At 41.6% G+C, this 17,932-nt stretch overlaps 1 protein-coding gene across 1 annotated transcript in view; it reads right to left on the reverse strand.

Annotated features, from left to right (window-relative positions):
- The window catches only part of ITGB8 (integrin subunit beta 8), a 984,437-nt gene that overhangs the window by 576,414 nt on the left and 390,091 nt on the right, over positions 1–17,932 (reverse strand). Inside the window, exon 2 of the mRNA XM_044064706.1 lies at positions 13,607–13,692. Coding sequence (XP_043920641.1) covers positions 13,607–13,692 — 86 coding nt within the window. The remainder of the gene's footprint in view (positions 1–13,606; positions 13,693–17,932) is intronic.

Below are 17,932 nucleotides of genomic sequence, written 5' to 3' on the forward strand. Positions count from 1 at the left end.
TGTGCTGAAATGGCAGAGGCATGGATCTTAATTGATGAGAAGGATAGGCCTCTGTCCAGCATCTCAGTTAAGTATTATAAAATCTGAGGAATGTTTGGAACAAGAGGGTCAAGTCTTTGAGCCTGGTTCCAAGCGCAGAATCTCTTCCATTTTTCTGAGTAATCTTTCCTGGTGCTAGGCCTCCTGGGCTCCAAAATGACATCCATAACAGCTTTAGAGAGAGGTGTTGTCTGTTTGACTAATGTATCTGCCATGCAGCCAGGTTTAGGGTTTTGAGCTGACTGTGCAGGATCTGATTGTTTTGTTGAGTCAGAAGGTGTGGAGTTTGAGGCAAAATCCATGGTGGGCCTTGAGCCAAGTTCCTTAAGATAGGGTACCAGTGCTGGCGTGGCCAGTCTGGAGCAATCAGGATCATCTGTGTTTTTTCTTGTTTGGCTTTTAGGAGTACCTTTGAAAGGAGAGGCAGTGGCGGGAAGGCATAAACTTTTAGGTTTTTCCACCTGAACAGAAGAGCATCCACTTTCCATGCTTGTTTGTGACAAATCCTTGTGCAGAATTTTTGTAGTTGGCAATTCAGTGGGGAGGCAAAAAGATCTATGTCTGGGCATCCCCACTTTTGCGTTACCATGCTGAAGATTTGTGGATTCAATTTCCATTCGTGAGGGTCCATGATATTTCTGCTTAGATCGTCTGCTAGAGTATTTTTCTTTCCTGACAGGAATTGTGCTTGCAGGTGAACTTGATACGTTAGAGCTGTGTTCCACAATGTCATGGCTTGCCTGCATAGGGGATAAGAATGACTGCCCCCTTGCTTGTTTATGTACCACATTACTGTGGTGCTGTCTGTCTTTAGTAATAATTGTCCTGGATGTAGAACGTCCTTGAAAGCTGTTAGGGCATTTTGAACAGTCAACATTTCTTTTTGATTGATGTGAAGATGCATCTGGTCTGTGATCCACTTGCCCTGAATGCATTTTCCTGCCATGTGTGCTCCCCAGGCATAATCTGAAGCATCTGTTGTTAGAGTTTAACTGGCTGTGGGTTGGGTAAAAGGCTGACCCTTGTTTAGGTGACATGCCTGTGCCCATCATCGAAACTCATGTTGTAGGCAGGGAATCATTGGTATTACTGCTTCTAAACTGTGAGAGTGTTGAGTCCAAACACTTTTCAGGTACCAATGTAATTTCCTCATATGCAGTCTGGCATATGGTATTAGTAGTATGCAGGATGACATGAATCCCAGGGCCTGCAGAATCTTTCTTGCAGGGAGACGGGACTTTCTTGCCAGCAATTGAAAATATTGATTTAGTTGAACTTGTTTGTCTGGCATGAGGTAAGCCATCTAGGCCGTTGTATTTAAGCTGGCACCCAGGAATATAATCTGTTGCAAGGGCACAAGTTTTGACTTCTTTTTGTTTACTGTGTACCCTAGAGAAATTAGCAACCTTTTTACAAATGCCAGATGCTGTAGAAGAATGCCCTTTGTCTCTGCATGAATGAGGCAGTCGTCCAGGTATGGATATATTTGAATTCCTTTTTGTCTGCAAAATGCAATTACTGGTGCCAGGCACTTTGTGAAGACCCTGGGCGCAGTAGATAAGCCAAAGGGCAGTGCAGAGAATTGGTAGTGCATTGCACCAACTTTGAATCTGAGGTATCTTCTGCAAATTTGTCTGATAGGGACATGTAGGTATGCCCCTTTGAGGTCCAGAGTAACAAGCCAAGCCTTCTTGCCCAGCATGGGTAGAAGCTGCTGTAATGTCAACATTTTGAATTTCAGAATATCCAGGTAAGTATTCAGAATTGAAAGGTCTAGTATGGGCCTCCAGGCCTTGTCCTTTCTGGGGACCAGGAAGATTCTTGAGTAAAATCCTTGTCCTTGTTCCTGTTGTGGTACTTTTTGACTAGCTCTCATGTCCATGAGGGCTGAAATTTGTTTTTGTGCCTCTGCCCATTGATTTTGTGGCAGGTCTGGCATTCCTTTCAGCCTTGGTAAAGTATGAAACTGGAATCTGTAACCTTGAGACACAATATTCAGGACCCATTTGTCTTGGGTGATTGTTTGCCAGTTTTGAGAAAAAAGTGCTAGTTTTCCCCCTAAGGGGGTTTCCAAAAGGGACGTGCTTGGCGTACGAAGGGGAAAGTCATTGTGACTGTTTCCTGTATGGTTGAGACTTGTCCTCACCACCTTTTGGGGTTGAGGTGCCCCACTCTCATTGTCTGTTTGAGCCTTGGGGTTGAGATCTGCCTCTTGGGCATCTGCATCTGCCTCTCTTTGGCCTGTCTGACACTGGAAAGGACCAATTCTTTGTTGGCCAATTTCTGCTAAACCGAGGTGGCTGTACCTGTAAGAAATCCTTGACTGTTTGCATAGATTTAGCTTTATCCTCCATTTTCTTTAACACCTCTTCTGCCTTAACACCAAACAAGGTATCATGCTGTAAAGGAGCATCCAATAATTTTGCCTTAACATGATCACGTAAACTTTGTTCTTTTAACCAAGCATGTCTTCATATCACAGAACCTGTAAATGTGGCTCTACAAGAGGCCTCTAAAGAATCAAAACCACATTGCAGAGTATGTTTTCCCACCTGTTCAACTGCATGCAATAAATACTGCATTTTTTACAATCAGGAGCTTCTGTGCTTGCAAGCATTTCTGTTTTAACTGAGCCATTAAATATTGTTGGTACTTAAGCATGTGAAACTGGCAATTTAAAGCTCTTACTGCTAAAGTTGCAGAAGTGTATACTTTCTTCCCCCATCTATCCAAAGCTCTGGAATCTCTGTCAGAGGGTACTGGATTTTTTGCAATGGAAGCCTTAACCCCTTTTGGACCCTGGAAAATAGTTTCTGGATCAGTAGAAGGGTTTTTGTAAAGAAACTTGTGAGAGTCAGGGACTCTATAATTCTCGCTTGGCTGGAACAGGGGGCAAAGAGTCAGGAGATAAATTGGATTCAGAGAACACATCATCCACAATATCTAGCACAGGTGGAATAGTCAGGGGTCTGTGTTGAGGCAATAAGAGGAAATCCCTGAGCCTTTTCTTGGATTCTGAGTAATCCTGGCTTTCCCAATGGAAATGCTCCCTCATGGTATGTAAAGTTTCCCCAAAAGAGTAATCCTCAGGAGGAGAGGCTGAAGGAATAGATTCTTCAGCATCAGGGTCCTCATAGGGGGGTAGAGAATATCCCTGGTCTGAAGAGGAATCAGAGGAAATGGAAACCTGATCAGAGGAGTCATAGTCTGTATCCTGCCTAAGCCTTTTCTCAGGAGGGGGATGGGAACCCCTGATTAGAGTAATAAGGTCTTCGGCCATTTTAAGCATCTGTTTCTTAGGCATGGAGGACTGTCCAGGAGAATGCTGTACTTGTTTCTTTGTCTTTAATGGTACCTTTGTCTTGGCTGTTGTTTTAATGGTAAGTTGTGAAGGTCTGAAAACACCCTCAGAAGCCGATGCCTGCTCAGCGGCTCCGGACCCATCTGAGGGATTAGTTTCCGTAGGCCCAATACCTTGAGTTTCCAGAGGCCTAGATGTTTCCACGTGGGAGTCGGCAGCGGCCTGTGGCTCTGAGGTAGCGGGTGTCAGGGGCTGCGAAAGCACCTCACTGAGAACCGGTGAAACAGCGACTGGCCTAGAAGAGGTTTCGCCGTTGGTTTTGGACCTCGGATGCCTGTCTTTATCCTTGTCTTTGCGTTTTTTCGGTATTGAGGTCATCAGCTGATCCGACGGCATCGTATAATTGAACCTTCGGCCAAAGTAGTGCGAAGCAAAATCAAAACATCTTTTTACAGTGCATTTGTTAAATCTAGCACAAAACAGACAGCTAGTGACGTCGTGATCAGGGCCTAGGCATGGAATACAGTAAGAGTGGAAGTCCTTATGAAGTATTTGCTTCCCACAAGAAATACAATTATTAACTTTTTCTGACATCGGTCTGAGGCAAGAAAAAAGTTTCCCCAACGGGGTACTTAGCTTTATTGAAGACTTCGGATCTGAAATTCGACTTTGAAAATCTCAGGAGTCGGCTGACCGGCACTTGCGAACTGCTTCTGCTTCGGGCACCGTGCAGCAAGAAAGACTGAAGAAAATGGCGTCGGATGCATCTTATATACCCCTGGCGCACTGACTTCAGAGAAGAAGCGACAGCAACTGATGCCAGACCAAGACTTTGGAACTCAGAACAACTGTGGGACCGCCTGATGGCAGGATAACCCAAGTGTAATGACTGCAGCAGTGTAACACGATGAACATCTTACAGTGCTATTTCGTAGTAAGTTTGATGCTAGTAATTTTAAAACTATAACAAATAAACTACACACTTTTAAATGTGGTGTAATGTCAAAGAGGTTGAACCAGTTTCACGCAAAACAATTTATGTAGATTATTTAGAGCCTAGACTTCCACTCTACTGACTGCACAAAGTGTTTTTTTAAAGAATTCCTATTTAAATGATTATGATGGAGGTGCCTTTTAATGACCTGATGAAGGAAAAGTGTTTCCAAAAGCTCATCTTATTAGTTGTATTTGCAATTGTGCATACAGATTTTTGTTTACAAATATTTTTAAAATGCACCACTTTTCTCCATGTCTGACCAAAAACATTGTTTTGTAATTCATTTATTTCCTTGATATTTGTTAAATGATTTATATCTCAAATGTTTTAGCCTCCACAGATGCACAAAGCAAATGACATTCATATACAGCCAGACACACTACCTGTGCAGTATTAAAGGAATCCTTAGCTTTCCTGTCTGTGAATTAACATAAATGTATTACTTCTCACAAGACTTAAGTGAAAAAACACTCTTATTCCTAAACTTTTGCTATGTTATCTAACTTGAATTCACCAAGTATCAGTTGTATGCATGGGGTCAATATCATATTATCAAAACCTCCATCGAACTTTTTCCCACTGTAAGTAACCAATGGGCCAACCTAATGACTGCATCATAAACAGAAAATTTTAAAACCTACCCTCACACCCCCCATAACTAAATATACCAACTCTGAGATTGCACTACAAAAGGGAAAAGGGCAAATTCCTGATGATGGCCCACTGGTTACTTACCGGGGGCAAAACATTCAATGGAACGATTGTTCGACGAATTCAGGTTTCGATGAAAACATGTTGATGAAGAGGTGTTTAATTGTCTGAGGTTTCGATAATATGATATAGATCTGTATAAATGTTATAGTGAAACACATTATCTGTCAGACATCTATTTAGAAGATGTAAAGAACTCAGTTAGATGAGGTTATAACACAAACATGAATGCAGCTGTAAAGAGTGAAATTTACTTGCAGAAACAGCTTTGATAATAGGTTATGACACAGACTTTTTTCTAATACAAACGGAACATGCTTTTTGGTAGAAGCAATAGAGTAGGAGCATAAGTACTACCAAACACAATGTTCAGACATAACGCAATCAGAGGCGATCTCTGCTTAACATACAAGGCCATGTCAAACCCAGAGCTTTTGGAATGCTCCACTTAAAGAAATCCAAATCCCTCAGAGCCACACACTCCAGGGATCTAAACCTTGTCATCACAATAAACAAAACATGCTGGAGGGATAGGTTCCTGACCCAGAGACTCTCCAGACTCTGGAATAGATTGCCCATACATGTCAAGCAGAGTGCCTCTTTGGCCCTCTTCAAAAGGAACCTTGACAATTGGATAGGAAAAAGGAAGTTCACGTCAGTTACCCTGCTAGACATGGGTCCAGGGAAGTAAACAGTGTGGGAAGAAATAGTCAGGGAATTATTATGGCTAGGCTTGTATAGGCCATAGGGCTGATAGCCTAGTACCAACCTATGAACCTATGAACCTACGGTACCAAGGGCAGATTTCATGGAGATCCATCAATGCAGCAGCTAGAAACGAGCATACAGATGTGACTGCACTAAACATTTTATATCTAACAAACTACGGCTACATTTAGCAAGTGGTACATTGCTGCCAGGACAGTCTTCTAGTTTCAGGGAAGCATGGCTACAACTACAGTATGCATGATGCTTCTAACATGTGAAGAGTTAACTATCCCTGGGATTCAATAAACTCTGTGTAGGCTTCTCACAAAGCCTACATGGAGTTTACATGTGTGTGTAGTAATGTGTGGTGAGCAGCAGTGCTCATTACAAATTCATGCCATGCACCACATTTAAACATAAATAAGTATGGTTACATGCTGGCAACAGTGTTGCCATCCATAAAGTCATGTAAGCGAACATGGATAGCAATTCTATTCGAACCAGAGCACTGAAGGTCTGTGGTTTTGCGCGGAATGCCAGAGTGATCACCAGTGCTTAACAGATAGCTCTCAGTCTCTTTGTGCAAGACATCTGGACAAAGGCCAACATAATGAGGGGACAATGACCCAGAAACAGGGACAAATTCAACATATTTGTTCCTTAGAAATGTGCTAGAATAAACAGTGATTTATGTTAAGATACATGTTTTGAAGTGTTTGAAGTCTGCAACTCAATATGTAATTATTGAGTCACATCAGTCCTGAGATCATTCCAGTGATATGGCAGAAACCACAAATTTGATAAGAACTACACCAAAAGATATAAAGGCAAAAATATGGACATTCTGTGAAAATCTGGACAGTTGAGATGTATGATTGTTAAGTATATGGTCCAAACACAGTGCAGGATAGCATACTTACAGTGCAGATTATTGTGAAATCCCATTCCTGGCATTCTGTACTGAAGTTGTGTAAATGATCTGTAAGGGTACATGGACTGCCACATAAAATAATACTCAGGGGAAGTGTGTGTATTGAATAGGGACACACAGATGAACTGTAGGAATGAACACAGGGAAAGAGGACAGGTGAAACAACCTAATGTACAGCAATTAAGGGCATGTCAATGGAATACAGTTGTAACAGCAACCCCAATCACATATCAATATGGTACAGTAGAGATTGCACAGTGAATATGTGTATTCTGTGACTGTCACACAAGGTGACATAATAATAGAGAGGATGTATGTGTGAGGTAAGTATCCTTACAGGAACAATACAGAGAACATCTATCAGGGAAGTTACATGCAATTGGGGTAGGGTGCATTTTGTAAAGCTGTGCAAACTGATTTGCTTGAGTATGAGTGTGACTGCTGCAGAGGTCTCCAGCAAGTGGGACACAGGTAAAGGGTCATGGACAACATCAGAAGAAGTACACACAATCATGTACAATATCAGAATGATACCACCAGTAATTCCTTGTCTGACATAAAACTTGTGATTTAGAGTGATCAGAGAGGGTTCCGTACAAACACACTTGTACAACTATTGTGACATGTCAGCAATATATGAGGGTAATTAAGCATACCGCTCTGACACTGTAACATCTGCTGGAGGTGTTAGGAGGGACACTGCTATACCTGTATATGACATTATGATCAATAGGGTCTAGTTGACTGGTGTGCATGGCCTATATGTATGGCACAATCCACACTGTCACAAAATTACCCATGCCATTAATGTTGTCAAACAGCTATGTATGTACTGTGTTCATCACCAGAACAGGTATCACACTTGCATCTGGTGTAACACTTTGATGGAGTTTCTGCACCATTAGATAGTAATGTTTATGCCACAAAAAGAATAACTAGGTATGGCTAATAAGATGTGTGACAGCTCACTGTGACAAAGGTGGCAGACTTCAGTTACACATCACTGGAAGATGTGTAGTGAGCTACATGAAGAAGGGTGCCTTGTCCTCAGTTATTGGTGTGATTAAGGCTGTGAACTGTGGCAGTATTATGGCTTATGATGTGTATGTCCTTCACATACTCAGATACAAGGGAATAGTAAGCACCTTGGTCACATGCTGGTGTACATTCTACATACCATCTACCCCAGGACACAGGTCACATACCTATTGTCTGATTATAGGGTGTTGTTTCTACATTAAACTTGGGTTGTTTGTTGGTATTTCCTGATATAACAAATCCCCCATCTTTTTGTGTCATTGCAGGTGTTGTCATAGTTGCAGGAGAAATCTTTGGTGTGTGCTGATACAGTCTGTATTACGTTAATATCACAGTTGGAGTCAATGATTGCCCACAATCTGTAGTCCTTCAGACAGTTATTTGGACACAGGATGTGTATGTCATTTGTGATGTCTGTGACTTAAATAATGGACAGGAAAGGGCCTAGCAGACAGTCCTGATGTATGGGCCTGATCACTGGACTTGAGATATAATTCACTCCACAAAGCTCAACATACTTTCATGCCATGAATATGATATAATGATCTACCCACTTGGTGATATAGGTATGTATGGCCACATCTGACAGTGCTGAGTAAATACCTCAGTGTAGATTTGTGTCAAATGACTTGGGCTTGTCAAATTCAAAAGGATGAAAGTGTTGTCATCATGCATGCCCTCAATGACCTCCTTCAGGATATCTAACAGACGAAACAGACATAATGTAGCATTACAACTCACAGAGGTCTGCTGCACACAGCTTGGATATTACTAGTGTCCATTTAGTAAAAGGTCCATGATGACATGTTGGTCTACCTCACAGATGAGTCAGGATGTGTCTATACATGCATACATTGGGTGCTGTACTCGCAATTGACATGGATGCATGTTGTTGTAAACCCTTCTACAGGAACATAGTCTGTGGAGGGTGTGTTGAAGTGTGTATTCAACTGTGTCAGGAAGGTGTATGTGCTGAATGATGTTGTCACAACTCATTGATTCTGTGTGATAGGCCTAGATGAAGGTAAGACAGTACATACTGTCTATCCTGATCTGGCCTAGGGTTTGGACGCAATCCCCCATGCAGGTATCGTTGAGAAACTCACCCAGCTGGGGATTAATCCTTATATCAGTAGATGGGTAACCAGTTGTCTCACTGACAGAACACATACTGAGAAAGTTGGTGAATCAACCTGCACCAGTAGAGCTGTCACCACTGGCGTACCCCAGGGATCTGTGCTTGGCTTAACTGTTTGGACTCTATATCTCAACAGGTCATGAAAAGTACACGGTCTTTGGTTTACCACTTTTATGATTCTTGCATACTGGGTGCAATCACTGACTCCACCTAAAAGTATAATATACTACAGGAGGGGCTAACACAGACAAATGATTGTTGACAAAGCCGCACATTCTATAGATAAATGCAAAAATGTATCTTTATTTTGTCCTTTTGAAAAGTGGAATTCCCTGCTAATTATTCCCTGCTAATTACAGTATTGAAAAAAGAGTCCCTCTATGCTGAAACCCAGAGATCCAAGTATTGGGAACACACATAGATATCAATCTGAACTTTGACCACCAAGTGTCCACAATATTTTTGAAAGCCTATGTTGTACACACCATAAGTAATAATATCATATTCAAATCTGAGGATTATACTACAGCACTGTAGTTGAACCTCATCAGAACACTAATAGAGTATAATGCTCTCTTATGCATATACCTCACCAGGCACATCTCCCCAGTATGTTCTGTTTATCTCACAGACTAGGTTGAGATCCCTGCAGCAAGTTATTCTTGTCTCATTTGATTTGCAGATGTCCAACATTTCCAGTAGGGCAGGGTCTGAGACTGCTCTGTAGGCCAGGCACAGGTCACCTCTCAGCAGCCTCTATGATACTGAGTACCAGGTCAGTACCAGTACTAGTACCAGGTCTTTCAGTCTTTTCATGTTTGTCATGTTTTGGAGGCCCTGGATTCTTGCGGTCACAAACCTCTGTGTTTTCTTCATTTGCTGCAGGTGTCTGGTGAGATACAGACAGAAGGGAGTATTGTACTCAATTAGTGGTTTGATAAGGGTAGAGTACAGCAGAGATATGACCTCCCTGGTCTTGGATGTGATGGCCTTATTTATGAGGTGCACAATATAGAATGCGTGTCTCATCACTATGGACACATAATGACAGAAGTGTAGCTTGCCATCAACATGTGTTTCCAAATCTCGTTACACTGTTTGAGCTCAAATGGGTGCTTTGTACATCATAATTAGTAGAGGTATTTCATTGCTAAAGGGGACAATGAGGCATTTTTGCTACAAAGTTCTGTCGGTGAGTTCAGCACCAATCATTTGCCTGTGTAATATGTTAACATAATTGGGGGACTCTACATGACTGCATCCTGTTGACTGTCATCTGCAAACTTTGTAAGCCCCAGGCCATCTACCTTTGCCTGGACTTTAGAGAAATAGTTTTCAAACAGATGAGGGTCCAGCACAAATCCTTGTGGTATTCCACTGATAAGTGGTGTAGTGGTGGAGGTGCAGTCCCCAACTTTGACAGTGTGTGTTCTGACAGTGAGCCATTTGGCTATCCATATAGTACTTTATGGTTTAAGCCTCAGATGGGAGAGTTTCTCTATGATACCTGAATGGTGGATAGTGTCAAGAGCCTTGGATAAATGAACATGGTGGTATGTCCTGTTATCCCTCATCCGGGTCTTTGAGGTCATTATCAAAGAATTCCACTATGTTTAATAAGCAAGATTTACCATTGACAAAACCAACATGGGTTAGGTCAAGTGTTTTGAGGGTCACCTATGTCCCTGTGGATAAGGTCCATGCTAATCCCTTCCCTAGCCTTGCAGATAAGGCTTCTTAGGCTTATGGACCAATAGCTATAGTTCTGCATGTTAAAAGATTGATGTGCATTGCATATCACACAACATTTGATATTAATTTCTGTAGTGTAGGTCATATATGTGTGAAAAAAGTTCTGAGACATCAGGGTTGCAGTGTTTGGGGGTGAGGCAGCATATGGCTATATTGTAAATATGTGACATACTGTTAGATAGTATCTTCAGTTTGTTATGTTTCCACATGTAATTTCATGTCATAGACAGGAAATGGACAGTAAACAGAAATAATACATAATAATACTGACTTTTCCATAACTTGGCAAGCAGCTGGTTTGTGTGAAGTTTGGCAAAGTATGCATACGAGATGCACATTTCCATTACTTCCCCTGTTTGTGCGCAGTTAAGTTGTGCACAAACATGAGCCATGTTGCTAAAGTATGACAGTACTGAATCTATGAAACATACCTCCTGCTGAACTGACTCTGTGGCAGTAGGTGTAACTGCATTGACACATTTCTTTTTGAGCCCAGATGATACTGGGTTTTGAATCCAGGTGTACGTAAGACTTTTAAATACTTTTAAGTAATCAGTGATAATGCAATGACATTAATTTGTTATAGTACATGTGTTGTTGTGTGTTGACATATTGCAGGGGAGTTAACCAAGATTGTGAGGAGATAACCACATATTGTACCACCGTTGAACATCGCTTGACATTGCTGAGGGATGCGAAACTCTGAAACAAAACATTCAGATTTGGAAAAGCTTGTAGCTTCTTAAATGTTTAATAGCAAATTTAATGTGCAAAGTATCATTGATGGTTTGTTCCAAAAAACCAACATCATAACCTCTGGTTTCAAATTTGTAGGCAAACTCTTAATTGTGAATGATCTTGTGAGGGTTATGAAGTCTGAAACTGCAATGTGTATCATTACTTTCTAACTTCTCTCTTTAATGATTTTACATTACAAACGTATGGTGCTAAACTGAGGGCATGCAGTGATCAACACTACTTTTGAGAGGTATGACCATATGAATTGTTGATGGCTGAGGCCTACTACTTAATAATGGACACATATAAGTAATATAAGTCTCTGCCATCACATGTTAAGGTCATTTCTGTACAAATCTCCCAACTTTTACTTGCTTACCCTACCAAGTAACAAAATGCAAGGATATGCCATTCATGCATATTATTACACAATACACTCCAGATTTAACACATACCTTATAAATCCAGCAGTTGCAATAGTTTTAGCTCAGGGCTGACTCTATCTAATGCAAGCAGTACACAGCCAATACATGAGAGGTGAAGGTTGTGAGTATCAATGTTACTATCTATATGTGCATAGGAGGAAGGTTTTAGGCCATTAGGTGGTGAATGAGTATGCTATATGCTGTCTCTTAGCCAATGTGAGGGCACATTGAGCATGCCTATGTCAGCCTGCACTCACAGCAGCTGCTGGTTCCCCCTCTGACTCCTCTCCTGCATGTGGCTGTGGTGACCTTGGCATTAGTGGTGGGATCGGTGCTCCTTCCCCTTGTTGATCCTGCTGAAGCTGTTTTCTCAGGATGATGTTGTGTAGCATGACACATAAAGTGAATATTTCAGTACATGCCCATGGATTGTACTGCAAGGCTGCCCCATGATGTATCTAGGCATCGGAACTGTGACTTCAGCAGCCCAAACATATGCTCTATGATATTTCTGTTTTGAGTGTGTACCTGATTATGGCGTTCTTCAGTGGGTACATGTGCATTTCTGAAGGGTGTCATCAGCTACGGTTCCAGTGCATAACCTGCATCCCTCAGTAAATGACCCTGTGGGATATGCCCCTAGTGAACATCTGATACAGTTGGGAGGTGTGCCAGATATGTGAGCTGTGGTAAGTGCCTGGGTTACCAGTTCCCTTAACATTACACACAACTTGGCAGTTAATAGAGTGAAAGCCCTTTCTATTATTGTAGAGCCTTCCCTGTTTCCTGGGTGGTACCTTAACTTCTACATGTGTGTAATCGATGGCACTCAGTACTTCAGGGAAGTGTGATACATGGTAGAACTGCTGCATGTTTGTGGCCCTGTCCTCAGCTGTCCAGGGAAAATATCTCTGATCACTGGCATGCTGGAGCACAGCATTCAGGAACTGATGGAGGATTCTGGATGCTGATGCCTGTGAACCCCCCCCCCCAGCATATCCCACGTTGGTATTATGAAAGGTACCTGTAGCTAAGATTCTAAGTGCTACACATACTTTTGTCTTCACTGGGATGGTTCCCCTCAGTTTGCCCTAGCTCTGAGTTGAGGATGACAAAGGCTGCAGAATTACTGTAGCATGTCTCTATCTACCCTGTAGCACTTTACAATTTCCACATTATGTAGGTTGTGATAAGTTACCTGGGATCCGAAAGATATTCTCCTTCTTGGCCTCGGTCTATTAGCAGCAGCAGCAACATAGACTTCAGCCTGTTGCACATAAAAATGATTTAAAGCAACAACAGGGCCTAATATTGTTTCTGTGTAGTGTCCTTTCCATAGCTGTATTCCAGTAGGTTTTGGAATTCACAGAAAAAAACAGCACTGAGTCTACACAGTTGCTTTATAGTTGAATAGTTCCTGCATCTTGGATTAGTTGATTAGCATACAATTCAGCTACGTATGCTGTAATTTAATTGCCATGGTGCTTATCTTGTGGGCATGGCTGTTCGCAGCTCTACACACCATGCAGAGCCACTTACTGGATCCAAAACGGTGTGCTACTGAGTGTAAATGAACCATGTAGGCTTTATTAAATCTGACTGTATGACTTTATACAGAAGTCAAACTACCAATATAATCACTTCTTACAACCCAGTAAAAAGTTTTAATACTTGAAATGCACACAATGTTACCTTGGTGAAATCTGTTTGGTACTTCCTCAGCTGCATTATACTTGGTATAATACTTAAATGCACATTTCATGCTGTGAGCAGATGTCTGTTCCAAGCTAGCAACAAAAACAAGAGAAGGACATGAAAAAAACTTTACCTTCTGAAAACACCAGGCACACTCTGGGCCGAGAATAAGACATGCAGAGCAATGTGTTGCTGTTGGCACAGTACATCTGTTGGGACCTGAAATGGAAAATAAAGTAGAAACAAAAATATAAAATGAGGACTATGTACTGACAAAACTGCAACATCTAAGGGTGCTTTTAATAAAAAACAGCAAAGGCATATTTTAGTTAGCTGAAAAGGTGAGACGTCTTAAGTTGTACAAGTGCTGCTGTCATTAAAAGCCACCTAGAACGTACATTACGGTTTTAAAGTATAACAAAAATTCAATTACAAAACCATGCATTAAACAAAGAGTTGTAGATAAAAATTAATAGAAAAAATAACATTCATTTAGACAACTGTGTGCGTTCTCGTACTCTAGCGGACTGTAGCATGTGACATTATAACCTACTTTACTATAAAACATTATACTGCACTGGTTATCACTGTAGGGCACTTTTATTGAAGTAATCAAAATAACAACAGTGAAGAGGCATGACGCTGAAGTAATGTTTATATTTCAAGATCTTTACTTTCAGTGAGTGCATGGCAACCACATGAGGCCAGAGCTGTAACTAGGGTGGAGCAAAGGGGGTGGCTGCCCTGGGTGCAGGTTGTAAAGGGGGGGGGGTGAAATCGGCATGTTCCAATGGGGCATAAGTGCAATGCTGACATTGCTTTATGAAGCTGCTAGAATACCATGGCTTCATAAAAGAAAGCTGATACTGTATTTCTGGTAACAGCTGAAGCTCAGTGTGTTGTAGTAACTGTAGCAAAGTGCTCATTACAGCTCTAACAAGCAGCATGTTACAATTACAGAAACAAAAATAATTTTTCCTCAACTTTCCTCTTCTTTCCTCTTCAATATTTCAGTTGAGGATGCACCAGGTTGGAGAACTGCCCACATCACCAGATGACTTGATTATTACAGACTACATGACATGTTTCCCAGTTAAAGATAATACTGCTTCTTAAAGCTGAACTTTACATCTCTCTTTTTATGGCAAGAAGCTATTGCCCAATTGTACTACTAAACAGATTACATTTAATTTAAATAAAATATTAAAAAACTACAATTAACCTTAACTAGTACATTGAGGAGTGCTAATAATGTAATTATATTACTACGTGACCATTGTTTAGCATTGTATTACCCCACTACCACCAGCATGTAAACTTTGCCACAAGGGGGGGTAAATATACTGGATAAGGTCTACACTTACATCAAAGCGGCATATAAAGCAAAACCTTATCCACATTTAGGGAGCTTTGACCACCTAGCCATCATGCTGGTTCCAGCTTACAAATCCATACTGAAAACCAGTACACTGGCTAGAAAACAACTAAGGATCTGGCCTGATGGAACAATCTCAGCTCTACAAGACAGCTTTGACTGTACAGACTGGTCAGTGTTTAGAGAGGCTGCTGCGACAAACAACCATGTTGACTTGGACACATATACTGAGTCGGTCACAGCTTACATTTCTAAGTGTGTGGAGGATGTAACAAACACCAAACTCATCACCATATGGGCAAATCAAAAACTTTGGCTAACTAGTGAGGTGTACGAGCTCTTGAAAGTAAGAAATGCAGCTTTCAAATCCCAGGATATGGAAGATTTAAATGTAGCCAGAGCCAAACTGAACATAGGTATCAAAGAAGTGAAAAGATCCTATGGCAGAAAAATCCAAAGTCACTTCAGGGACCAGAAGGATACCAGGCAACTATGGAAAGGAATTCAAACCACCACCAACTACAAGTCTACATCAGCTTCATGTGATGATAGTGTCGAGTTTCTGAACCAACCGAACAAATTCTTCAGTAAGTTTGATGCTGACATCAAAACAACAGCATGCAGAATCCCTGAAGACAAGGATGCAGTGGTACTGCGCTTCAATGCAATCGATGTCACCAGAACTCTAAAACATGTCAATCTGAGGAAAGCAGCTGGCCCTGACAACATCATGGGCAGGGTACTAAGGGAATGTGTGATGGAACTGGCTCCAGTACTCACTGACATCTTCAACACCTCACTCCATCTAGCAAGTGTTCCGAAATGCTTCAAGGAGATTACTATCATTCCTCTACCCAAGAAACCACAGCCAACAACTGTGAATGACTGCCAACCAGTTGCTTTAACCTCAAAGGTAATGAAGTGCCTGGAGAGGCTAGTCAGAGCTTCAATCTTACCTGTGACGCTGGAGACACTGCATTTCACATACAGGATAAACCACAGTACAGGGAATGCCATCTCACTAGCTCTCCATGAAACAGTGACACACTTAGAAGGCAAAAACTGCTATGTAAGACTGCTATTCATTGATTTCAGTTCTGCCTTTAACACTGTCATTCCTCAGAATCTGATATTGAAGCTACTTCAACTTGAAATAGACTCTCATTTATGCAATTGGATTCTGAGCTTCCTTACTGAAAGGCCTCAAAAGGTTTGTGTGGGAGACAACAGCTTGGGAAGTATCACCCTGGACACAGGAGTACCACAGGGGTGTGTCTTAAGCCCTCGGATTTTTACTGTACAGAAACATGACTGCATGGCCGCACACAAGACAAACAGAATCATCAAATTCGCGGATGACACCACTGTTATAGGCCTGATCAAAGATGGAGAGGAGGAGGAGGAGGAGGCCTACAGGAAAGAGATTGATCAACTGCTGGTCTGGTGTAACAGCAACAATCTACCACTGAATGTCAGCAAGACAAAGGAGCTGATTGTTGATTTCAGAAGATGTCAAGTACCACACAAACATCTAGTGATGAAAGGGATGACAGTGGAAAGGGTCAAGAGTACAAAGTTCTTGGGTGTTCATATCCAGCACAGTCAAAAAAGCTCAGCAATGCTTGCACTTTCTAAGGAAACTTAGGAAGGGAAAATTACCAAGCTCCATACGTCAGACCTTTTATAGGGGCACCATTGAAAGTGTCTTGACTAACAACATTGCAGTCTGGTATGGGAGCTGTAACAATCAGGACTGGAAGGCTCTCAAGAGAGTTGTAAGGTCAGCAGAAAGAATTATTGGCACCTCCCTTACACTTCTGGAAGATCTACACAAAAGCTGGTGCATTGACAGGGCCAAAAATATTTCCAGCGATCCAATGAATCCTGCCAGTGGTCTCTGTACCCTCGCCTGTCCTCAGGCAGGAGACACAGAAGATTGCATTGTAAGACCACCAGACTAAATAACAGTTTATTTTCGCTCTACATTAGACTGTTGAACTCATGGGAAAAATGAACCATGGCATCTGTTACATAATTAGCCTATCAAGGGGCTTATTTTATGGATGTGCAATAACTAAGTGCAATACTAAGGTCACTCACCTACACACTGAATGACTGTAAAGTGCAATATACAAACTGTGCAATAATTCAGTTTAATCATAGATATGCTGCCATTGTTTCAATTTTACTTTGACAATATTACCTTCATAGTGTTCCTTGTCTTCCTTGTCTCCTGTTTTGGGATTGGTGTGGGTCATTGCTGTCCTACTTTACTTAAAAATTGCTACTTATTAAATATCTACTGTGATATTTCATTAAATTTTCTCTGTCTATATGTCCAACTGTTTCCTGCATTGAGAATGAAGCATTGACTTTGACTTGACTTTTCCTCCTAAAAGTGCTCTTCAAAGTTTACACAGACAATGGCTGAGATTCAGAAAGCTTACTGCAAAGGGAAAGCCTTTACATGGTCATTTTCCACCTGGCACTAGGTCTTTCCAGTTGTTAGAAATTTGCCATTAGTAGGGGCCTTGGCACAGAGGGTGATCTCATGTGTAGAGATGCATGCTAATTCTTCAGTCCACGGGAATGTCTAATACCAGTTAGCAATATGTTCTCTTCCTGAAATGTCATGGCTTTTGATTTATGGTTGTGGGCAATTCTGTGAATCTCTTGCACTGTCAAGTTTTGGAGGAAAAAGTGAATGCCATCAAAAGACAGTGGTCACCCATTCAGTCCTATGGAAGCAGTCACAGTGCAGAGAAATTCAAGGAAGATGTGGTATGGGTGCATTAGTGTGTGCGTGTGTGTGTGTGTGTGTGTGTGTGTGTGTGTGTGTGTGTGTGTGTGTGTGTGTGTGTGTGTGTGTGTGTGTGCTGTCTCATGTGGGTAGGGGCATGAAAATTGCATGACAGTGTGTGTGTGTGTGTGTGTGTGTGTGTGTGTGTGTGTGTGTGTGTGTGTGTGTGTGTGTATTAATAAGAGAGGGAGTGTGGGGGCAAGGATGCCTTTGCCAATACACTGCATGTGCCACTTGGGCAAACTCTATCACATTCAGGTCTAATAGTTCTATTGCTAGTTAAG

The sequence above is a fragment of the Protopterus annectens genome, chromosome 3.part0 (genome assembly GCF_019279795.1).
Source record: "Protopterus annectens isolate FY-2018-M chromosome 3.part0, PAN1.0, whole genome shotgun sequence".
NCBI lineage: Eukaryota > Metazoa > Chordata > Ceratodontiformes > Protopteridae > Protopterus > Protopterus annectens.